The sequence below is a fragment of the Dysidea avara genome, chromosome 6 (genome assembly GCF_963678975.1).
Source record: "Dysidea avara chromosome 6, odDysAvar1.4, whole genome shotgun sequence".
NCBI lineage: Eukaryota > Metazoa > Porifera > Demospongiae > Dictyoceratida > Dysideidae > Dysidea > Dysidea avara.
The window spans coordinates 40,102,534-40,128,370 of NC_089277.1; the positions used below are offsets into that span (position 1 = coordinate 40,102,534).

Genomic DNA, 25,837 nt, shown 5'->3' on the forward strand with positions numbered 1-25,837 from the left:
CACTCCTTCATGTGAAGTTGTGGATGACTTGAAAGCGTGTGTGTGTGCATGCGCGCGTGTGTGTGTAAGAGAGAACAAATTTAATCCTTGGCACATTTTTACAATATGTTATCTGCATTTTACCCCCTGGGGAAGCCCGTACCAGCGTTATACAAGGTAAAAAGCCTACCTGGTAAATGGATCCAGAGTTTTGTGTTCTTGAATAAGTAGCTGTGGTAACCTGCTGTTTGTAGACATGTTTACAATACTTTCCCACAACATAGTGAAACACATTAAGATCAAGCGTGACCAGGTAATGTGTGTTGTGTCAGAGTAACTGATAAAGAAAACAAACAAGAATGTGTTACCACTCTGTGTACCCCATGTACTGTTTTTCATTTCATTATAATATTGTTTGTTTTCTTCAACACAATACTGTTGAAATCTGTAATATAACAATGTTGTGATTGTTACCATATCAGTAGTGAACACAACATTAACAGTAGCTATATCCCAACATGTTGATAGATATTGTCATTAGCTTTACCTAATTATATATCACAGACTACAAGTGATCATACTAGCTTAGCAGGTGTTGATGTGTCTAGTGTTTGTCTTCAAACATGTTGTAAACTTTCAAAGGACGGAACCCATCAATGATTGATGTCTTATTAAACTTGTGGTATATCATATAGGAACAAACCCAGTTTCTTTTGTGAGGCACGTCCGCTTATCAGGATTACATATCACTGTCTACAGTCATACATGGAGCCACACCCATTTTTCATTATTTGTAGCAGTCTAAAATGAAACTATGTCAATGCTGTGTATGCTTATGTGGAGCCACGCCCACTCTGATCAATTGATTTACATACACACTTAAGTGCTTTAAGTGGGCACTGCCTTGCTATCGTCCACTGCAAAAGTTTAACGAGAAGTTTGTTTGTCCTCTACCATGAAAGCTTTGCTAATCAAAACTTGCTGCAGGACTTTCCACATTGTCAAAACAAATTTCACATGTCAACTAATCCAGATAGATAATCACAGGTAACTAGCAGTAGCATTCATGGGAACATGGACCGAAACATCCATGAAAGGTTTTCCCATCAAAACTTTCCCCCTATACGTTATGACAGCTCCATATTAGGAAACAGTCATGATCTTTTGTTGTCATTAGCTGTATTGACAGAATTTATTACTAATAGCAAGAGTTCATAATGGATCTGTATTATGAACTCTTGCTAATAGTTCATCATCCATGACTGAAATATAGTCAGGAAACTGACTACTTCACTTTCATGTAGTGAGCAACTATGCAACATTTTGTATCACTAACTTTTGGCTTGGTTACTAAAGTGTCATTAACATTGTTCATCGAGCCTCAGGTCCGGCTGCTGACTTAGCTAACAGATGAAGACATAGTGTAGTTGTCTCTTTGAGTTTTGTTTGTAATACCCTCATGGATCAGTATTGGTTAGCTATAACCAAACCCAAAAATACTTGCTTCCAATAGATTGCTGCAATTTTTTATAATCTGTTCAGTCTATTGACTGCCTGAATGCCTGACTGACTAATGGGCAAGCGTAATGGCTAAGGCTATAGGTTTATTTTTTCACAGTTTGACGTTGCTTCAGCTCGACAGTTGCCTTTTAGCCATACCACAGTGTATACAATGCTTGCTTCGTGGATTACCAGTATCCACTTTTGCATCTCATTTATCCTTGCTGACAGCACAAGGACTAGCACCACATGATGGCTTTCTTATGTTTGTAATTGTAATGGTCTGAGTTTTCGATTCTGACTGGATTGATTTCAGAGGTCCTTGTCATAGTGTTCTTTATAATGCTGTGTTGCCTACACATATACTTACTCGTTGTAAAATAAGGTGGTCTTATTAATAAGGTGGCCACTAAGAGGTTTTACGTATGTATGACCAGTTGAGGACGGAGAGCATCACACAAGGCTGTAACTTTCCATATAACAAGATCTATTGTTCACGGAAGCCAACACTACAGTATTGATGTTGTCAATCAACTACCACAGTGTTAATATAGTTGTATCCAGTATTCTTGGTGGTGTAAAAATCCAAAAAGGTGCACACAAGTAAACAATAACTCTGTGATCAAAAATGTTATGTACGTTGTATTAACACATGTCACTGATGGTGCTGACTGTTCTATTAGAGTGTTTTGTCAGTTGATCTGTTTAGTGTTGCTTTATAGGAGCATTAGTCTCGTGTGCCAGACGGTTTGTGCGTGTGTGTGTGGGGGGGAGGGGAAATATACCATCTGGTCACTGTTGTACACACTCCTTGACTACTGCTGGAATGTTGCAGAGCCAATCAGATCGCTTGGCAGACAACAACACCAATTATTCAAATTATTAGTGTAATAAACAACTGAATCTAAATTACAAACTGTTTTTACGAAAATTTAACAGCACCATGAACTCAGGATCTTTGTTCCCCTAGTACAGGCACTACAGGGCTCTTACAAGCATTGGTAAAGGAAGGAATATGGTTCACTATGGATTTGCGAAATGGCAGAATTTTCAAGAAAGTCTGTTTCAAATACATCACCAAGGCTTTACCAGTACAAATTTTGCCTTAGTTAGCTCACAGAGGTGACTAACATGATTATTACATCATTCTTGGCACAACACAATATCGTGATGTAATCTGATTTCATTTCAGTGTGTTCTTGGAAAGTGTGCAACACTAATTTATTTGCCACCTCCACACAAACTGTCTGGTGCCTGTGGGAGCATGTTGCAGTGGCGGATCTAGGAATTTTCAGGTTCAGGAATTTTCAATAACTGTGATCCCACCAGCAATAGTCCAGCTGGGGTTGTTAACTCAGTCTTATAGCTCAGCAGCCTATAGCTACATAGATCTATAGTGAATCATAAAAATCACTCCAAAATATTGTTTCATAGTTGATCCAGGCCTTCACAGAAAGTTTTGAAGCAAAACAGCGCTAAATCGATAATTATTTATAGAGGTGCTTCAACGGTAAAAGTATGAAATTTTGGTCAGTAGAAAAGGTCCCAATGTGATACACTATGCATAACTGTTGGTGATTTTATCACTCACAGGAATCGTAAATAAATTAGGGGTGCGCGCACTTTTTCAGAGGGGGTTTCAGCTGAAACCAATGCAACCTCCTGTATCTGCCACTGCAATGGGTGTATTGTTGGTAGTGTGTAGTTGTAGTGGACAGTGAAATTCTATATTCAGGGTTTGTAGGAGATTAATGTTTCATTATTGTCTGGTGTGTACATAATGGTATATGTCAGTGTTGACTGTTCTATTAGAGTGTTTTGTCAAATTCTATGTATTGGGAGCGGGAAATAGTAAATGTGGTTGTCATAGTTTTGAACCATTTCTTATGCACACAATAGAATAAGTGTACTGTGACCTTGCTACACCTGTCAACCACATCAGAATGTGATTCTAGTCTTTATCCTTTATTGTTGAAATTAGAGTGTTGTACCTGGTTGATGCTGTTTGTGTCTGTTGTGTCCTTATTGTGAATTAGAGGGACATTTTGTTTCATAGAAGCAATGAAAACTACACGGTGTAAAAAATGTCTCTCATAACTATGTTGCCATACAATACTACCAGATCTTGTTGTCATGGTTATTTGTTCTATTTATAGCACATCAGGTGATGGGTTAACATGAGGTGGGTGGGGTTCAGTTTAGCAATTGCTGCCACCTGGTTGGTCGGATATCTACAACTCACTATATGGCTTCTCTTGTTACTCCTTCCATTGTTGCTATGGGTGATGACACATCACATGAACCCCAGCCACACCCCCAATAGACCACCACCACCAGCAAAGAAGCCACTCCTCCCAACAGAGAGCTGTCATTGGCTAAATCATCTCATCAAAGAATGGTTAGTTATGCATCTAATGTGGTTGTATGTGAATTAATTGTAACCAACCTCAGTGTTTAATATACATATTTACCTGATGGTACATGCATTACTCTAATATAAAGATTTTTCAGATATTTGACCATTTGGTTAGAATGACTATATGATTTTTTATTCATTAACAAACTATTTGAACACTTTTTGAACTGTGCTCAGATGGACAAAGCCAACCTTGATGTGGTTTAGGTAGTGAACAAAGTGGCATGTTAATAATGTAAAATATGTAGCAATACAAATAGTTCCTAGGCTTTACCTTACTGCCTAACAAATGTTTTGGTACACAGAAATAAAAGAATAATTGTTTTTGTCACCAATATTAGAATAGTAAAATTCGTTTCAGCAATAGTAGCAGTAGTTTGATAAGTGGTTTGTCATATGGACACTTGTTAGCTGACACAATGATCAGATCAAAGTACTAATAAGGTTTATGATACCTTGTTTGGTGATTACTGTCAACAACCTGCTACTTGGTTGCTAGGAGGAGAAGACCTTCTTGTACCATATTATTGACCATGAATACACTTGGCTGGATATGAATATAGCGTAGGAAATTCCCTGTGTAGATATCATTTAGTAAACATCTGATTCAGAAGTGTTTAGTTCTTGCTTCAGAACAAATTTCCTTAACTGGAGGAGGAAGCATTCAAAGACAAGAGACATTTAATGATTGTCTTGATCAATGTTGTCTTATGATTAGTGAAAACTGAGTAGTCATGTGTGGATAGATAATAAACTATAAAATGATATCACATTCTAAACTACAACTATACTAGATTATTTTTATCAAGAGTATAGTCTTGTTTCTGTGCATTTACTAAATCTACGAAATTTAATCCTAGATGTTTACTGGATATTTTTGTTAAACCGCAGAAGTTTCAACATATGGTGTTCTTATTTAGGCTCACATTAGTAACTGTGTGATAATATTAGAATACATTATTGTTGATAGGATAGTCACCAGATCACCCTACCTGTTACCATGGATAAAGGATCATGTTGATGATGTGTTGGGTCGGTGTCTGCCAACTGGAGTAGGTCAGTCTGTCCGTGTGTGGTGTGTACATTATGGGTGATAGTACAATCTCCTGTGTAAGTAGGGATCCCCCAAAAGTGACATGCGCTGCCTAAAACTCCATCTTTAAAATCATCCTAGAGACATCTTACACAACAAAAATCACCTTTACGGGCTCCATCTCACATCAAATACAGCATTAAAACAAGAAAACACTTACAGCGGCTGGATATACTGTAGAATTTTTTTAAAACTCACCAAAACTCGAGATTTCATCTGCCTGCCTTCCTGACCACAGTCGCAAGGCTGGAGGCCAAACAAAGCAACGCACGTCCACCATTTCACACTACAATAACAAACTCACCAGTGGGATGTGCCTTTTGAGGTTCTGACGAGTGTGTGCCCTCTGCGCCTTGTCTTTCATTTTATCTTCAATCAGGCTGTTCGTCATCTTCATGCAACGAAATCATATCAAGGCGTTAATTTACCATATCATCACTTTCTTTAAGCATCAATTTAGATACCCCAAATTATTTAAAGCACTTATGCTCAGTAGATGCCTGTAATTTCACGATTGGATCGAGGCCAATAGATAGATGATAGATGAACAATTGCCAATAATTTCAATGCCAATGGATTGTTGATTGGATTGATGGATGAGTAGCGATCTAGTGCAGAGACTACTCCTCTGATCAATCTATTTACGCGATCACAATGACTGCACTCTGTTATTATTAGTCTAGCTGTAGCTAGCACTGAGACAGTGAAGAATGAAACAGTGGCATGTCCCCCGGTAAGTGAAAGGTTGACTCAAGATACTCTAATACAACAGTCACCCTAATAGAACAGTCACAAGTGTATAGCTGTATGCTATAACAAGAAACCAAGCAAACTGGTATATTAAAAAGTATTAATTTAAAATGAATTTAGCATCCAAGCGAGAAACAAGAGATGAATGATGGTATTACAATAACAGCATAGTTTGGTGGGAAAATCCCTACTTTGGCACTGAACATTGTGCCAATGTAGGGATTTTCCCACCAAGCTATGCTGTAATACCATCATCATCATCTCTTGTTTCACTACTTTCTAACACTTGGTTCCCAAATTCATTTTTTAATTAATATACTAGTTAGATTACAACCTCTTAGCAACATATTTAGTAGTAGGTGTTTTTATCTGCTTTACCAGTTTGGCACTGGAGGGCGAACACTGTTGATTATAATTGATGATATTCCCTGGTAGGTGAGATGGAGCTAATATCACTAGACCTCACTGACTGTGTTCCTTCATTGGATGAAATCTCTGTACTAAAGTGTGCTACACCTCAACCAGCTGGTAGCCATGGTAACCAGAATAATAGCAATTTGATGTTGCCATGGTTACATTTGTATTACTAGGTGATGTTAACCAATCAAATGTTCTGATCAATTGTAAATTATCACTTGATACTGGTGAAGAGTGTGTGGAACTGAGAGCTCGTATGGGAGGAAGAAGGTGAGTTTGTTGTGAGTCCTTTGACCTTCAGTAATGCAATAGAGTGTAACCTGTTACCGTACGCAAGGAAATTTAGATGTCAAAAAATTTGACGAATTCAGACTTTGGCAGATTTGACGAATAAAATGTTGACGAAAATCAAGAAATTGTAGGCAAAACCTGTACTTTTAAGGGCGCTTATAAACATTTGACGAATTTAAATTTGACGAATTAAACCGATTCGTTAAATTCGTCAAAATTTTTTGACGTCAAAATTTCCTTGCGTACGGTATGACATGGACACTTAGCAATGAACTAGTTAAGACGATCCTTACTAAATTGACCTGGAGAAATCAGGACACCTTGATAATCAGGACACCTTGATAATCAGGACAGGACACCTTGATAACCAGGACACCTTGATAATCAGGACACCTTGATAACCAGGACACCTTGATAATCAGGACACCTTGATAATCAGTACACCTTGATAATCAGAACACCTTGATAACCAGGACACCTTGATAATTAGGACACCTTGATAACCAGGACACCTTGATCATCAGGACACCTTGATAATCAGGACACTTTAGTTGATTCCTAATCACAATGATGACTACACAATTAGAGTACAGTACCAGTCAAATGTAACACCGTCTTGCGAGTGTGAGCAATAAAAAAAACAAAAAACTGCTAATTAAAGGGTGTGGCACCTGTTTTGCTTGTGAGTATTCATCTCATTTTGTTGGGATGAATACTCATACACTACATGTTTAGGTATGTAATATTCCTGTATGTAATGACAGTAAAACAATAAGAAGTGTTATATCCCTACTGTGCTCAAGATACCATAATGGAAATGCACAGTAGGGATATAACACTTCTTATTGTTTTACTGTGATTTAATATCACGCACTACTCCAGCTTGTTTCAGTACTTCTTATCAATGTGTTGTGATCCCTACTGTAGTTGAAAATTCCAATTTTTAACTGGTGAACCCACACATACCACATCAAAAGAAAGAAATGGTGCCATGCGCCCCAGCTACATCAATTATCCTCTGAAAAGTGAAGTATCCAGTACACTTCGTTGTCAGCTATGTTACACAGTAGTACGAATCAAGAGCAATAATGATGTTGTAATAGCTACCATCATTCATCTCTTGTTCTCCTACTTTTATTATTTTAATGAAGTTAAATTACACTAGTTATACCAAGAGTTAATAATGGAGAAGCCATAATAAAAAGCATAGTCTATGTTTAGAGAAGCCATAGTAATCCCTTGGTTATACGTTTCTTGCCCTTATTCATGTACCACATATTGTTAGTCACCATGGTGATGTGTGTTATTGTAGTTGTGGTTGTGATGTCACTTTGATGATTGATGATTTTCACTTGTGTGGCTTTACACAACTTTTGATTTCTTTTGATCACCGCATGTCTCACCCTTCTGTATCCATGGTAACAGTAGCATTTAAAGAAAAGTGAGTTTCTTGTTGTTAGTGTCCACCATATGAATGTGTTATGTAATATGCTGTGTGTATTGATTGTGATGAAAACTAAATTCTCATGCGCCAGAAATATTCTGTATTGACAAATATGGCAATAATACTCAACCCCCTTCATCAAATATATAGTTACTGTGTTAGTGATTGTCATGTAATCAAATATTGGAGCACCCGTGTAATTGTTTCAAAGTTAAAGGGAATAATTGCTCACCATATAAAGCTATTTACTGTCTATTTGCAAACAAATAACTGAGTAAGTGATTAGAGAAGCCATGTTAAATATACGCCAAGGTTAATCTTGGAGGAGGCAGCACTAATTCATCTTACCTGTCATCAATTCTATTTATCTACCTTCACAGCCATCTGTTGGTCACCATATTGGACTTTGCATCGCCATTTTTGAAGAGCTCCACACTATTTTCACAGCTCCACCCTATTTTCACACCCCCGCCCTATTTTCACAGTTTGGCTGCTTTTGATATTGTTTGCCACTTCATTTACAGTGTGACTGTGTTGACATGGACTACCATAATGGATTTGTAGGGAATCACCATAAGCACCATCAATTGTTTGATCATGTTCACTATATCTAATCAAAAACAGCCAAGCTGTGAAAAAAAGTGCACCCCAAAAAAGCCAGGGTGAAAAAACTGTGAAATCCAAGGTGGCAGCCAAGAAATGGTGATGGTAGGTTAATGGTAAAAAAATTTAATAGTGACAATTCAGGTGAATTTGGTGCCTTCTCCAAGTTTCACTAGGATTCGGCGCCAAATTCACCTGAATTGTTGTTAATAGTTTTACCATTAACATACCATCATAGCCATTTCTTGGCTGCCACCTTGGATTTCACATATTTTTTTCACCATAGCCTTTTTGAGGGCTGCACTCTTTTTTACAACTTGTCTGTTTTGGATTAGATGATAGTATCCTGACTTGTTACCAGTTTCAGGATTATTGTTGTAAATATTCAAACAAGATGATCCAGTATAAGACATCCCACAATACACCCTGGTGGGATCTTCAGTGATAAAGTAATATCCTGACATGTCCTGACATCCTAATATCTTGACTCTCTGGGTTATTGTTATAGACCTCCTCACAAAGGGTAGAAAGGAGATTTAACACTACACTGATCAGTAGCCATCACCAGTTCCTTAGTGAGGATCACTGTTATAATGTAATACACTACCAACATCATCAATGATGTAGTGAACAATACTATCACTGGTCTCTAGTAGTGAGAGTGTCTGTGCTAGCGGCTCTGTTTATAGTTATTACGACATGATTATTGTAGTGATGTCATGTTGATGATCTATGATGTCATGTTGATGATCTATGATGTCATGTTGACGATCTATGATAACAAGATACCACGCAACTTGTTAATTAAGAATTATTGACTCATAGTTTGCCATTAGCTACTATAAACACACATACACAAACTGTGATTAATAGTTTTTATATTGTCAAAGGCATACATATAGTAGAGCGGCTTAGCCAAAATATTATCCACTTTGTGCAGAAAGTATGAAACTTTGCACATAGTATCTATCCATCATGAAGTGTATTTTGAGATGTGGAGCCACCACAGATTTGACCTTTGGTATCCTCTACAGTTCATTTTATGCTCAAAAATAGTGACCTTTGTCTATATATCACCCATACAACACTCAATTTGTTCAAGGCAAATTGAAGATCTTTATCCAAGAAACAAGTTGATACTTGTTGCAAGTTCATAGCATATTCCATTTCAAATTTTTACCAGCAGCAAATTCATATAAAGTCAACTGCCCATGCAGTTACGCCCTTAATCTACATTCTTTGTTTGCCATTCAATTTTTTTTTTAATCTAACCATGAGCACTGCAGGTACATATACAACCAAAACATGAAGAGATATCCAGGAGTGAGGCATAGGGGTTATGTACAATACTGTGAGATAAATCAACAAACGTCATAATTTATGTAGTTTTGTCGTCAGATTAAACTCAAATTTGAGGTAGTTTGGCTATAATTTACTTCTGTATGTATAACAATAATATTTTAATGCATCAAACTCTACTGAAGGTTATACATGTTACTATCAGTCACGTTTGCTGAAAAGCCTTAAAAACCTTATACATATCTAACATATCGTATTGATAGCTAAGTTTGTGAACTGATTAAGGGAGATTATGGTCCTGAACTATACTTACATCTTGTATCCCCTTAAATATATATTTGCCTTTAAAGAGACACACACCCAAGATATGGTGGAATCTGAGGGCATAACCAACTAGACAATTTGTGTTTCACAATTTGGTTCTATATAGCAAAATGCGTTCCACGTTTGCAAGTACAGCTAAAAAGCTAACAACTTCAAAAAAAGTATTTTCCAAAGCTCCACAGTAATAAAAATTTAGCATACAGGTTTTAGAAACAGTACTATCAGTCAGACTTTCATCTAGGAATGACTAAAGGGGAGTCACAATGAGAGTAATGGAGGACAATGGTATAAACATCTTTGTGTGTTCATAGCTAGTTTACACACATGATGGGACATGCCATGCACCCAGGATATTTTAGACTCCCTCAGGTACATTCTCAGCTACAACCTCTAAAGTACCTAAGAATGACCTACAGTACCTGAGAATGATGATTAGTAATCTCATGCTTGTATTCAGGTACAATTCTGGGCTATTGTACCAGGCAAGATACACATGTCATGTATATTACAGTTGTTGTTGACATATTCACTGAGATTTAGGTTTATAGTTTAAGTTCATTTGTCAAAAGGGTGGGGTAAAAGCATCTCCTCCCACCCCTCACCCCCACCCCCAAATGAACTATTACAGAACCCCCATTGTAGTTAAAACTGTTGATAGAGCAACAGGCTGCAGTACATGTTGCTGTCAGAGCTTCAGTGCTGGCCACTGTAAAGTGCTAATAACAATACGTATAATTATGAACTTTTATTTAACTACCACAAGAGAGGAGGGTACATGCCCCACCCCTGGGTATCTCTCCACTCTTTGGTTGTATATGTAACCTGCAGTGCTCATGGTGACCTAAACAATATATACAAAAATTGAGTGGCAAACAAGAATGTAGATGAAGAGTGTAATTGTGTGGGCGGTTGGATTTGTATGAATTTGCTGTTGGTAAAAATTACCATAACTTTGAAATGGAATATGCTATGAGCTTGCAACAAGTATCAACTTGTTTCTTGGATAAAGATCTTCAATTTGGCACCTAGTTTGAACAAATTGAGTGTTGTATGGGTGATATACAGACAAAGGTCACTATTTTTGAACATAAAATGAACTGTAGAGGACACCAAAGGTCAAATCTGTGATGGCTCCACATCTCAAAACACACTTCATGGTAGGTAGGTACTATGTGCAAAGTTTCATACTTTCTGCACAAACTGCACAATTTGCTCATTTTTGCTAGCTAAGCCGCTCTACTAATATTACAAATATCAACAAACAGATTATGTTAATGTCTTCAGATTTTAATACTGCATGTACTGTATAACGTGTTTTGTTTTTACAAAGTGAAAAATTCTACAGTTTTTATGAATGAACAAGTACACAAAAAATTTGGACTTTTTCAACTAGAGTAGGGACCATAGCACATCAATAAAAAGTACTGAAACAAGTTGGAGTAGTGTATGATATTAAATCACAGTAAAACAATAAGAAGTGTTATATCATCCGTCTGAAAAGTGAAGTATCCATTATGCTTCGTTGTCAGCTATGTTCAACCCGTTACACAGCATTACGAATCAAGAACTGTTTGAAAACACCTCTGCAGTCATCGTAGCCACTATGAAAATACGGATGATTTCCGTTGCAAATGAAAGCTATCACGTGCTGCCGCCAAATTGACACCTTTTATTGTCGTGAATTGGACACAAAGGAGGACACCCATAGCCTTGGTCGTTATCAAGTTATGTTTGTCTGCAGGCATCAGTCAGTTACTCAGTCAGTCAGTGACTAGAAAATTCTGTTTAATGATTTAAGGAAAAATTCATTGAAACTTGTTAAAAGTGTTTTGGGTCGATCTGAAGGCTTGTTTGGGCTTAGTTTTACCTAACCAGTACTGCCTCATTAAAAGTGAGGCTGCTTTTTAGGTGATGTGTTGTCATGGGCTACACCCACTCCTTTGTGGTCCCTACTACACAGTAAGCACTGTATAATTTCATGATCGTTGTTGCTGGTGGTAGTTAAACTTGGTAGTTTCACAGGTTCAATTTTGTTGCTAAATGCTGTGGGTTACCGTAGAGGTTACCGTAGAGGTTACCGTAGAGGTTACAAATAACAAAAATAGTGCATAAAAGAAGTACAAAATTTGTTGTGGCTTCCTTGTACCTCTCAGAAGTCACTATACAGTATATAGTTACTGGTAGTTGTCATGATTGTGACTACAAGAAGTTTATTTGTGATTGTCTCTGGGAAACCAGTCATACCACTTATCAAGAAATAACAGTTTTAAGTATTTAGAGTGTCCAATAGTTGAGGCTACGTGTACTATTTTACATCAGTTCCACTGTACAAGTACCCATTAGCCAAGTTATCCCACCATTTTAGATCATGTGGTGTATATAGGCGATCTCCAATGGAGGTGATGGGGAGGGTTGTTTGTTATTTTTTTAAAAAGAGGAATGTGTAGAGATGTGTACCACAAAGACTTTTTCCTTGTAATACAACCTGTTAATCTGACATCAGCACAATTTTCTTTTCCATATAGAGATTTCAGTGTATGCGATCACTTTGCAAATAGGTACCTTTTTGCAGAAAGTCAAACTGTTTTTCATGCAACAAACAGTTAGGTAGACTAGTACACTAATGTTGTCCTCCTGGATTCATGTATTTTGTGGCCATGTTTCTGGAGCCCTATAAATCTATCAGTGAGGTCCTGATACCACTCTGGATATGCTGGTACAGTTTGTATGGACTTGATTAGACAGAGTGGATAGCTCCACTCGTGGTGAAACTTTGTTGGACACAACTTAAGCTATGGTTGATTGAACACTTATAACTGCAATATTTGTGTTATGTACAATGTGCAGCAAAAATGATACCTGTGCCACTTATGAACAGTTAAAAATGAGATCACTTAGTTTAAAGGACTCAGTCGTATGTAGATATATATGTATGTACCATGAGGACATGATTATTAGCTGGTCCACATTGTTCCATTATACCTTTCCTCTCCATCCAGGCCAGAGTTATGGTTCAACCTGCGGATACTAAAGGGACTACAGATCACTCATATCCCATTGCTACACTATTGGTTATATCATTATATCAGTGAATGCTTGACTGACTGTAAGTGTGACCTGATCATGTGATCCTGTATCATGTGATCCTGTATCATGTGATCCTCACAGTACTGGTTGATCCTGGACAAGCCACTATCAGGCTGAACAAGAAATGTCCCATTGATAACCTGTTTGGTGAGGTGTTGTTGTCATGGTAATATGATAGCTTTGTTGTTGTGTGTAGTTTCTTGTAGTGGAGTGTTAACAATCAATGTCATGGCAACAATATCACCATCACAATCAGCCACACCCATCACTGGTAAGCCCACCAACTGTTATAAGACTGTATTATGTATAGTCCGTAGTTGTATGGATTGTTAGAGAGTGATTGTAGTCATATTTGTACTTCTAATGTTATATACATATGTAGGGCTAGGGCTTGCATGCATTTAAAAACCAAATGCATAGAACAGTTACTGAACAAAGTGTTGGATCCAGACATTTCAAAGAAGGTTCCAGCTAGTCCCATATAGTTACAGCCTACGTGCTTTCCTCTATATAGTATGTATTAGATGATAACTATCACTCTTTACAGTTGAATTTCACGATCATTTAGAACCTTTACAGTATTTAAACTGCTTTTGTTATGATATCTCTTCTCTAGTACCACTAAACCAATACACCATCTATGTACCAAGTACTACCTTAAGTGATAAACTGATTTTGGCTTTACCAAAATTGACGAGTCTTACTAATCCTAGGGGGCTGAGGTTCCCATGGAATTCTTGAACCCCCAATCACACTGGATCCATTACTTGTATTAATGTGTGAATTGCTGGTCACATGTAGACATCACCACATAACTAGAATTATTGCATGGCACTGTGAATCTGATAATGTGGGAATTGTATTGATGTAATGATGTGCTCATGTGATCTTGACAGGACGTCACATGATCACAACATCAGTAGGGGAACAGAAGAGAAAATGTGATATTCCAATTAATGACCAGCAATGGAAAAGTAGTGTGTCTTTCTTTATCAATAATAATTCCACTAATGACATGGTATGTGCATATGTGTGTGTGTGTGTGTGTGTGTGTGTAGTAGTTGTGTGTGTGTAGTAGTAGTTGTGTGTGTGTAGTAGTAGTTGTGTGTGTAGTAGTAGTTGTGTGTGTGTAGTAGTTGTGTGTGTGTAGTAGTTGTGTGAGTGTTGTGCGTGTGTTGTGTGTGTGTTGTGTGTTGTGTGTTGTGTGTGTGTGTGTGTGTATGTATGTTTGTGTGGTGTGTGTGTGTGTGTGTGTGTGTGTGTGTGTGTGTGTGTGTGTGTGTGTGTGTGTGTGTGTGTGTGTGTGTGTGTGTGTGTGTGTGTGTGTGTGTGTGTGTGTGTGTGTGTGTGTGTGTGTGTGTGTGTGTGTAATAGTTGTGTGTGTGTTGTGTGTTGTGTTGTGTGTGTGTGTGTGTATGTATGTTTGTGTGTTGTGTGTGTGTGTATGTATGTTTGTGTGTTGTGTGTGTGTGTATGTATGTTTGTGTTGTGTGTGTGTGTGTGCGTGTGTATGTATGTTTGTGTGGTGTGTGTGTGTGTGTGTGTGTGTGTGTGTAGTAGTTGTGTGTGTGTTGTGTGTGTGTGTTCGTGCAGAGGCAGTCCACCCAAGTTCAAAGCACTACTTACTGGTTTAATGTTCAGTGATGTCCAGTTGCTGCAGCTGTTACTGTTTCCTTATGCGAGAAACTTCACCATGTTTTATTGGGAGCAAATACACAACTATCCCTATTTCACTTAGTGATGTTGGGGATGTTGTGGAATACATGTTCCATCACCTCTATCAGTGAGACATGCTCCCCTGAGTTATTATTCCTACCCCAGGATCATTTGCCTGTACCAACTAGTACCTGATAGTGATGTTGTGGGAGGCTTTTTGTTGTACATGTACGTGTATGTGTGTAGTATGCAGTTGTTTATGTAGTTTGTAATTGAATATTGCTTTTGTAGCTGCGACTAAAGATCAAAAGAACTGGATTGCTAAACACCACCACACTAGCAGTACACACACTAGATCTACACACACTGGGGTTGCTAGGACAACAAACAGTTCAGGATCAGACATCTAAATGGTATGACACTCTATCATCGTTTCATCACCAGGACAACATAACATCTCCATAGTTACACTACTACCCTACGTAACAATTACTACACACTGGTAGTGACATTGACTCATACTGTCCTTCCGTCTGTCTGTCTTTCCTCACCTGTTGTTATTGAGAAATCTCCACAACAAGGTTGGTGTGTATCAATTATGTTACTATGCTTACTATCACCATGGTTACAGTTGCTGGGATATTGACCATCTGTATACACTCTGTTGAGATGGTTGAGGCCACTGGATCATGTGATCCATATTGTGTGGTGACTGTAGATGGCAGGGAGGTGTGTTTATTGGTTACCATAACAACTATGCAACTATGTGAGTGTGGCTACAGGTATTGGTCACAGATCACCAATCAGATTGCAGTATTGCTCACTGGGACAAGTTGGTAGAAGTGATGACATCAGACTATACCAGGGTTAGCTGTATGTTGTCAACATTTCAGCTAAACAACTTGATACAAAAGAATGTTGTTTTATGTTGTGTGATAGTCCATGTAGTTATTTATCCCAACAAATTGTTCTATCACATTCACATGGTTAACAATCATGTAGTATCTGTGACTATAATGTGCACTACTAACTGTTTCCATAGTGAAGTCTTTCTGTGTAACAATATCATTATCAAGTATGACACTATTTGTGTTATAAGGTCAGAAATTCTTTTTCTGTTAATTAGAAGCCTTATTAATGCCAAAATATTACATAAGTTTTAAAGTTTTTGTTTTTTTATCTGTTATTTTAGCCAATCACATTTGAGCTGCTACACTGGTCAGGTCATTTCCCCTCCTACAATTTGATTGGCTATAATAAGTTATCATTGACCAAGGTAAGGGATTTCCCCTCATACCCAAGTCACATGACCACTTGTAGGAGACCCAGTTGTTACAACACAAGCTGGAGTTATGTAGTCATGGTAACGGTGAAATCATGGGTACCATGACAGTGTCAGTGATATTCCGACCCGTGGACACCTTGCGTCACTTAGTGGCCCCCTGTGGGGTGGGGATTGTGGACGATAATGTGTCGTTATCGAGTTATGATTCTAGAGGATCTGTGATGAAGAAGGTGTGCATTAACTGGAATATGTTATGGATATTGTACTGTATCATGTGTCACTATTGGTAGTGTGTTGATAGTGGTGTAGGCAACTGAACCTTTGCTGACTGCAAATATATAGCGTAAGCAACCAATTAATGGAACGTTTACACGTCCCTTCTCGTACAAATATCTCTGGAGCACGATTTTTGGCAGAGGTATTCCACTTGACTTCGTCCTCCTGTGTATCAAGTTTGGTGTCAAAAAGTGCTTCTCCTGACCAATGACAGCTGAAAACGTGAAAAGTCGAAGTAACCATTTATCGGAACCATGGCTCAATCACCGGAACTCCATAGGCTTGCATGTATCAATTATCGGACATTGGTCCAATGATTACCTCGTGCTGGAGCTTCACAAAAATCTGAAAAAAATCCAGCATATTTATGAAGGTCTGACCGACGTCCACACAAAATTTCATCACATCAGATCGCGTAATATATGAGCTACAATTTTTTTTTGTAAAAATACACATATAAATTACTTGATAATTACACACAATGGTCATTTAAGGGCCCTACAGTATTCAACAGTACAACAACCAACTCCCAACCAATTGTAAATCCTTCTCTTAGTTCTGTTCTTGATCTAGTGGTTTCTAGCTAGAAGCTTTGTAGGGAAACCATGGTGGCATAGCTACTTGAACTCCAGTTGTGGCGATTAGGTTCCCTACGCTTCTCAACAGTTGGCTAGATGGTAGTACACTGTTTTGGACTACATTCTCACCAATCTTTAGCTTCATTACAGCCGCCATGTCATCTTAGGTCACACCAGTTTAACTCCCAAGTTTGATACTAGCCGCACCATGTTTTTTTGTGGAAGTTTCAGTGACTGCTGGCCTTGATCGTGGCTTTGCTTGTTCCTTTATTGTTTGGCGACTAACACTGAAGTAGAAATTAACAATAGACTGTCATGGGTATCCAAAGTGACGAAGAGAATATGCCATTGATGATGTAGGCTGAACTCGCTTCTAAAAAGCCCCAAATCTACAGTACGGAAGTAACACGAACTGTTAACCTTTGTCCAATCCTTTATAAGTAGAATTATAACCTCAAACAAACATAACACACTCTTTGTGTACCATGCCACTTCTTTGTATCACGGAATTTAACCGTTTTTATTAGTATAACACCCGTCCGATAATTGAAGCATGCATTTCCAGTAATTGAACCCATCTGATAAATGGTTGCTTATGCTATACCATTATAGTAAAAAAACTTTGGCAGTAATAAACTTTGGTGAATTTGGCAAATAGAGCTTCAATTGCCAAAGTTTTTCAGCTAATTGAGCAATCACATGAGCAGATATAGCGAGGCCATGTTACATTGAAATCAGTCCTGCAATATTTTAAGCTACCAAAAGATAAGAAAGAAGGCATACGTAGCTCTTCACCACATGCGGAATTTGACCAGATGCTTTGGTATATATGTGATAGCCTGCCTGGCATTGAGCATGGGTTCACTACGAGGTTCACTGTAAAACTAAACATTGCTCTCAACACTCGTAACATTGTAAGGTGGAGCCCCCTTTCGCTAAAGTTTTTTCAGCCAATTTTTCAATAGTGGGTTTTCACCAAACTTTTTACCACCAAAAGTTCTTTTACTACAGGAGGTACTCTAATAGATTTATTTTTATTAGACAACTATCCCAAGAGCAGTCTAAACTCTAATAGAAGAGTCGCTACTTTTGTGCCAGGAATCATGGAGTAACAGATCATTGTGTTCACCAATATCAGCTAGGTCCACTCAATATACATGTGGCAACTGGAGACTTGTTCCTACAATAATCCAGTTAACGTTCTTGTAGAAGTGAAGTTTAAAACACTGCTGGACAGACATTACAGTAATTGCTTATTTGATTTTGTATAGTAATTAGAATAGCTAAGTACATAATTTGTTTATGGATGTACAGGCATAATCCTTTATCCTTAAAATACAAGTTCTCATTGAATGTACATGTTTCAATTGTGAAGGGGTTTTGTCATCTTTTAAAGGTAGAAAACTTTGATTTCTCCTTCTGCTGTACACCGTACACAATATTTACAGTATAACATGTTAAAAGTATAGCCATTCAACCATTGATTTGTTACTGATATTACAAGCGCACATTCAGGAATAATTCTTTAACAAGATCACAATTTGCAAAATTTTCTGTATTTCTAGACTAATGCATGTAGTAGCTACACAAGATGTGATTATTATCACATCCTACAGAACTCCTGTTATCATTATTATCACTACTATTATATCCTACAGAACTCATATTGTTCTATTAAGAAAACATCTTATCGAAAGGGATATAAGATATCTGGAACTAATGGTCAGTTTGATTATTGTATCCCACTAATCATATTCTAACACAGATAAAGGAATATTGGAGTTTAGCATCATTAAAGGACGTAATCTGGTTCCCATGGATACTGATGGTTAGTACGTAGTTGTGTTGATTTTAACCAATCAAAATGATCACCTGAAGGTCTTAGCAACCCGTACATTGTGGTCAAATATGGGATGGAGGTAATGTATCGTAGTAAGGTGTTCAGACACACCCTCAATCCTGATTGGAGGGAAACTGTGTCACTGACTGCTCCTAACTTGGATGAGATCATCACCGTGGTAACCAAATATGTTGTATTTACAGAATAATTATTAGTTTGCATATGCACTTATTGTAACTTTTGATCCCATAATTATGATGAGAGTGGCTGCATTAAAAGGAGTGTTTAGCCCAGGGGTGGAGAAATAAAAGGGGCGGAGAAATAAAAGGGGGCAACTGCTCCCCCACTTTCAACAATGGAGGGGCAGTGCCCCCTCACTTATTTCCAATGCCCAGTTGCCAAAGTAAAGCAACTGTTGTAGTCATTAGCCAACTTAGCCTTAATTTACTAGGATTTGTGCTAAAGGTTATGCAAGAATGGAGTACTGCATGAATTAGTGCTGGGAGTGCTCAACATCGATATACTCTAATAGAGCAGTCACCTAACTACTCTAATAGAACATTCAGCGGAATCATAAGTTGGTCCTACTATACAGTTAATTCAATATGTCTTCATTAACACATATATCTATACACAATCAAGAGCATGAGTTGATTTGAAATTCCTTCAATTACTGGTGTATCTAATCGTACAGTATCTTAATGATAGTCATTGCCATAATATTATAGGAATATCCTATTCAAGTACACATGTACCACTGAAAATGCTCTCCGATTCAATCTCGAAGCATTCAAATCTCAAAATTTTCACTGGGAGCATTCCCCCAGACCACCCTAGTATTGAAATGCTCCACATGCTAGTGTGCTTTGTACACTAAGATACAGTTAATGATTTTAAAACACTTTATAACTTACAGCCACCCCACATGACTTGCCCTCCTCACTTTTGAGTACTGTTCTCTGCCCCTGGTTTAGCCTTTCACTTCTACTCTTCTTAATAGACCAGTAGATCATCATATCTCATGACTGAATCATTAAAACCCTAAACCTGTGTGCATATTGCTGGCTATTGTCTAAGAAACTAAATTTTGTAGAAACTGTTTGTTAGCACAAAAGCAACTCCAAGAGCAGTAAAAATAATAGAGCTGTCAGCTTTGTGCACACATTTTAACAGTAGCAAAAAATGTCCCAATGTTCCTTACAATGCAATAAACACAGATAGTTTGGTTATAAAAGCAACACCAGTTATCAAATGACTGTCAAACTGCTCACGTGTAAACACACATACATAAATATATCTGTATGGCCTAATCTCTATCCGACAGAAAAGTTATAATGCCATGTCATAACTTACATCTTGCCTTTCCTCATTGTCTCTTTGTATAGGCTGTGTGGTTATGTTTTTAATATTACCTTTAGACTGCTGGTACAACGTAACGGTTAAACTAGCAATTGAGTAACAGCAATGCTTGAAAAAGCAGTTATCAATGTTCCTGTGTTTGTAGGGATTAGGGTTGCAAATACCTACCGATCCGATACCAATACCTAGCAGTAAATTTTCACCAATACAGATACCGATAATTGCCATACAATTTACACACCTCTCAAGTTAGCTATGTGTGACTGCTCTATTAGAATATATTATGCAGTGATTGTTCTACTAGATTATTTCAATCTTTTTTGCGCAAACATAGTAAGTAACAGTTGCTCAATGTTTAACAAAGCAATTCCTGTACCTTTTATGTTAGAATAATACTCAACACCCTGTTACACCTCTGCCTGTTATACCCCAAGTTTTGCTAGAATTTATGATGATAGTTATGATGGTGACAATTAGCGCAAGTGGCTAATATTGATCAGTATCGGGATACCTAAATTACCATTCGATACCATAATGCTTAATATCAGCTCCGATTTGATACCAATTGATTATTGGTGGAATACTAGTAGGGATATATCCATTTAGGATGAGAATTGTTATTGCAAGGGCAGATTTTAGGGGGGGGGGGGGGGGGGTGCTTGTGGTGCTGAAGTACCCCCCTCCAAAGTTTTACTATGTGCTAGCTTAGAAGCTTCTAGAAGTTGCAGTACAGATGCAATTGCATCTTATACGAATGGATGAGCAATGAAAAGATGGAAAGAGCAAGGGGAATGGCTAATCTTTGCTAAGAAGTATGCAGAAAGATTCAAATTATACTTTTGGTGTAAGACCTAACCTAAAAGCTGCTAAAATTCAAAAGAACAATCAACTACTCTAATAGAACATCCACGCAGCATTAAATTATATAATTTTTCAAGAAGTTCCCAATGTGTCTTCTTGACTTGTGCACTGCTATCTCAACATTGTTCCAAACATCCTGCCTTATACTGTACTAATCACTTAAAGTTTAAAAACTATAACTTTTTAGATTGAATCATATAAACTTCAATAATCAGTTGTAGCAACAAACTTGATGCTTGAGTTGACATGCTTCCTCTTGCACAGTAAAACAGTAATTATAGTGAGATAAGAAGGCTGCAGTGTCTGAGAATTGTTTATCTGCTTTATCAGTTAGGCAGCACCCCGAGTTCCATGCTACATTTATCTGAATCTCTCTATTTAGCGTCAATAAAAAGAAAATAATTCAGCTTCTGGAGTTTGCACTCCCAAACCCCTTGAAGTTCAACTTTATAAGCTCAAGTGATACTGCAACGTTTACGCTGTCAGTGTGCCCAGGAATTAAAAGGGGGTTAGTTGTGGCCAAAAATTAGTTTTATATGTAAGTAACTTTAGATTCCAGATGTAAAATATGTTGATAAGACTATATATATTTGTAAAAGTCAGACCGAAACAGCAACAGAACAGCCTGTGGCTATAATATAAAGTTGAAGTTAATATTTTAAATCTCTACATGTGACTAATTGCCACTAGTATTCGTACATTGCCTCAATAACATTTAAAAGTGCAGTTCTGTTTATCAACTAAAATTGCTTACAACTGAACTCATCCATCTAGTACCCACAATCTTCAGTACAATACCATATTTGGTTAAAATTAGCTTCCAGATTCAATCTTGTGATAGCCATCATCCAAAACTTTCCAGGGGAGCATGACCCCAGACCCCAGCTGGAAAATTCTACGCATGTGTACTCTATACACTGCATGGTGAGTCTATACTTGTCCTCTCAAGCCCTCTCTTCATTGTTACTGTTTGGACATTATAGTTTGAGCCATGAGACTGGAAAACACACTATACCTTTAGCTTAGCAATACACTAAAAATTTAGTGATCTCATAATATTGGCAAATTTAGCACATACAAAATTTAGCAATTTTAATGTTTCATGAATTAATGTAATCAATTTATCAAACATTTTACAGGTATTTAATATAGTGAAAAAACTAAAATGCTAAAATTGCTAAATCTTGTGTACTACTAAATTAAGTCGGCTTAAGGTATTTTTCAAACACAAATAGCAACGTTGTTTAGTATTGATCATGTGTAGCCAACATCCACATCTTTCCCCTTCCTGTTCTGTAAGATGTAAAGAATATAGAATATAGATTTTTAGTTACTGGCTGTGCCCTTTATATGACAGCTAGCTATAGTATTGTGAATAACGTGTTATTTTATCATTATTACGCTTCGGTGACTTACAGTGCTTTACAGGCCACTTAAATAAAGTGACATAATTTTTCAGTCAAACATATTATTAAATTTAATCTCAATAGGCTAACTTTGCAAAATTTCCCTGTGGGGGCATGTAGTGTCCAGCCATCATAAGGATTACTAGATAAGTTTAGGAACCTTTACATTTACTGTATTACATATACATGATATCATGTGATGTCATGTGATCTCATAGACTTGTTGGGACAAGGATCAACTATCAGATGATTTCATGGGATCAGTACAGATTTCTCGTGATGACTTTATGAAGTTTAAGGTAACGACATTAGCGTGTTGATAGTGTATGATGCACAAATTGTTGCTTCATATGTAATCACCAATCCATTTATTGACAAGACTATTAACAGATAATTTTTATTACCCTGACAACACAAACAGATGGACTATGAGGCAGATCATTACATCAAATGTGACTGGGCCTGTGAAAACAGGACACATGGGCACAAACTACACCTTTTAAACAATAAACACACACCATTACAAGCAGCTACTATAAATAATCACACATTGCAAATGACATGTTGAATACAATTCTGACAAACATTAGAGCGAATGTTATCTAGTTGTGTATGATTCCAAACATCTGCAGCGCATCCAAGAAAACTCCTACGAAACAGGTCTAAGGAGGTTGGTGTAATGGAACTCGCTAATAACAATGGTCGTGGAATGTTCAAACGTTGACCCTGTCAAACAACAAGTCATACTGGATATTTACACCCTGTAACTTTTATTATAATACCAATTAAATGTTACATTAAGCCTGAAAATTGCATGATTATAGCATAATGAGATTAAAAGTTATTAGTGATGACACTTTGAAAAGTTGGTAAATTTTATCTGCCCACGTGCCCTGTTTTTGCAAGCCCGGTCACAAATATTGAATAGACGGATTAGATGTTTATATTGCTAGCTATGTAGTTAGTGATCATGAAGGTTGAATTACGTATTATGATAAAGGTTACTGGATAGAGTTGTGTAGGTTACATGGATAGATATGATAAAGGTTACTGTGACCAGTAATGATGATGAGAATCACAGAGTGTACAATTAACAAACCACAATATGAGTAGAAGATTTTAGTTATTGACATGAATTTAAGGCAAAGCTGAGAATGATTGGTCAGTAACCAAGATATTCTATAACTGTTGTGATATAGTGTAAGTCACCAATTATTGGCGGCAGGTATCAATTACCAGCACTTGTAAACTATACAGACTACAGAGTATATAGAAGCCATCCCAGTAACACTGTGGGCTGTTATTTTCATTCAGTAATTATTGTTCCTAAAGTGCTCTACAAGCTGTGCTGTGGCTAACCATGAAGTTGTGTAAAAATAATTTTGTATAAGAAACTAGTATGGTTTTGCATATCTCTCAAACGGCTAAGCCTCATCTTTGTTAACTTCTGTGAAACAGAGGTATCCAAGGACTGTATATATCTCACAAAAATTTAGTAAAGAGAGTTATCACAAATTTGTACAGTCAGTTGATGATTGGTCAGTCACTGAAGTACAGGGTGTTGATAATAGTTACCTCATGATGATAATTGGTACACGATAAGCTTTGTGATTTCAGTTAGAACATGTTAGTAACACTTTTGTGAAATAATTAAAATTTGTTACTCTGACTACTAAATACTGCTCTAGTACACACCAGAAGTTCATATGTAATTGCAGTGAAGAATTACCTTCACTTTAATAAAATGATACCGATAATTGGTGGCTTATGCTTAATGGCTTCTATCCACATGCAGGTATATATATATTTATAGGGTTTCAGTAACAAGCTTAAAATTGCTGGTGTTGTCTTAATACTGTACTTATTGTCAATGTGCAATAAACATTTTTTTTTCTTTTTACATCAAACAAATTACTGGAATTGGATGGTAGTTATTGCCAGCCCGAGTGAACTTTTTAAAAGTATGGCTTCACTGAGCAAATTTGTGACATCAAACTAATTGTATGACATTAATTGATGTTCCCTTCTTAACTTGTTATCATGTTTGTAGTAGCATGTTATACTCTAATTGTTTCACTCACCAGTCTGGTCCAAAATGGCTACCACTACAGCTGGTTAATAGTGGAGAATTGTTGTTGAGTGTGAAGGAGTTGATCCCTATTGGAGTGAGTTGTGTGTATATTGCAACTGTATATTAGGGGGTAGTGGGAGTAACCAAAAAGGAGGGACCACTTTGATAAAATGATGTCGATAATTGGTAGCTGGGACGTGCAGCACCATTTCTTTTGATCATGTATGCGTGGGTTCACCAGTCATAATAATTTTATTTTACAAAAAAGTTAACAAACAAGTACACAAAAATTGGAATTTTCAACTAGAGTAGGGACCATAGCACATCGATAAAAAGTACTGAAACAAATTGGGAGTAGTGCATGATATTAAATCACAGTAAAACAATAAGAAGTGTTACATCCCTACTATGCATTTTCCTTATGGTATCTTGAGCACAGTAGGGATATACAGTGGAACCTCTATTTAACGGACACTTTGGGACCAACCAATTTTGGTGAAATTTTACTGTTATAAGGAGGTTGTCCTCTTTCAGAGGTAAAATTGTATTGGTAAAGGTCTATAGGGACTTCAGTAACTGTCCTTTATAAGGAGGTTAAATGTACAGTGTCCTTTACAGGGAGGGTCCATTAAAAGAGGTTCCACTGTAGCACTTCTTATTGTTTTACTGTGATTTAATATCCTGCACTACTCCAGCTTGTTTCAGTACTTTTTATCGATGTGCTATGGTCCCTACTCTAGTTGAAAATTCCAATTTTTTCTGTGTACTTGTTATATTAAGGATTATTATTATTATTCATTGTGTTTGTAAAATGTATTAGTCCAAAATGTCTTTAAAATGGTTTATTGTCTGAAAATGAAGCATCCATGGGCTCCTTGGCCCTATCTCTATGATCGTAGGCGGATCTAGGAGACACTGCTAGGGGGGGCTGAGGGGGGGCAAGAAGTTATGCGTTATAACAGTCTTCATTTCATTAAGAGAAGAATGGGATCTAGTACACAAGTTACAATATAACTTTGTCTGGTATAGCTAGCTGGATGAATGAACGGAATACACTTTCTAAGACTCTAGTTGGATATCTTCTGAAAAAAGTTACAATTAGACATCCTAGGTTTGAATTTGGGAGCATTTTTGATAGTTATTTTGCTAACAAAATACATGTCTTTGCAAAACATAAAATTGGTTAGAAAAAATCTGTTTGATGGTAAAATGTACTAAACAAAAGCAAGGTAGTAGCTATTGTTACAAAAATAGTCAGTTAATGACATTAGAATTGTGACTGTTCTATTAGAGTAGTGACTG

The 25,837-nt window shown here is 37.1% G+C and overlaps 1 protein-coding gene across 1 annotated transcript in view; it reads left to right on the top strand.

Annotated features, from left to right (window-relative positions):
• The window catches only part of LOC136257177 (uncharacterized), a 42,323-nt gene that overhangs the window by 8,735 nt on the left and 7,751 nt on the right, over positions 1–25,837 (top strand). The window contains exons 2-21 of the mRNA XM_066050247.1: positions 3,636–3,877; positions 4,866–4,951; positions 6,174–6,275; positions 6,329–6,425; positions 7,759–7,887; positions 13,116–13,222; positions 13,285–13,350; positions 13,400–13,474; positions 14,100–14,221; positions 15,151–15,272; positions 15,325–15,440; positions 15,491–15,588; positions 15,642–15,725; positions 16,052–16,135; positions 16,180–16,374; positions 18,657–18,720; positions 18,764–18,826; positions 18,877–19,016; positions 22,683–22,763; positions 24,549–24,629. Of these exons, the coding sequence (XP_065906319.1) occupies positions 3,657–3,877; positions 4,866–4,951; positions 6,174–6,275; positions 6,329–6,425; positions 7,759–7,887; positions 13,116–13,222; positions 13,285–13,350; positions 13,400–13,474; positions 14,100–14,221; positions 15,151–15,272; positions 15,325–15,440; positions 15,491–15,588; positions 15,642–15,725; positions 16,052–16,135; positions 16,180–16,374; positions 18,657–18,720; positions 18,764–18,826; positions 18,877–19,016; positions 22,683–22,763; positions 24,549–24,629 (2,133 nt within the window). The 5' untranslated portion in view covers positions 3,636–3,656. The remainder of the gene's footprint in view (positions 1–3,635; positions 3,878–4,865; positions 4,952–6,173; positions 6,276–6,328; positions 6,426–7,758; positions 7,888–13,115; positions 13,223–13,284; positions 13,351–13,399; positions 13,475–14,099; positions 14,222–15,150; positions 15,273–15,324; positions 15,441–15,490; positions 15,589–15,641; positions 15,726–16,051; positions 16,136–16,179; positions 16,375–18,656; positions 18,721–18,763; positions 18,827–18,876; positions 19,017–22,682; positions 22,764–24,548; positions 24,630–25,837) is intronic.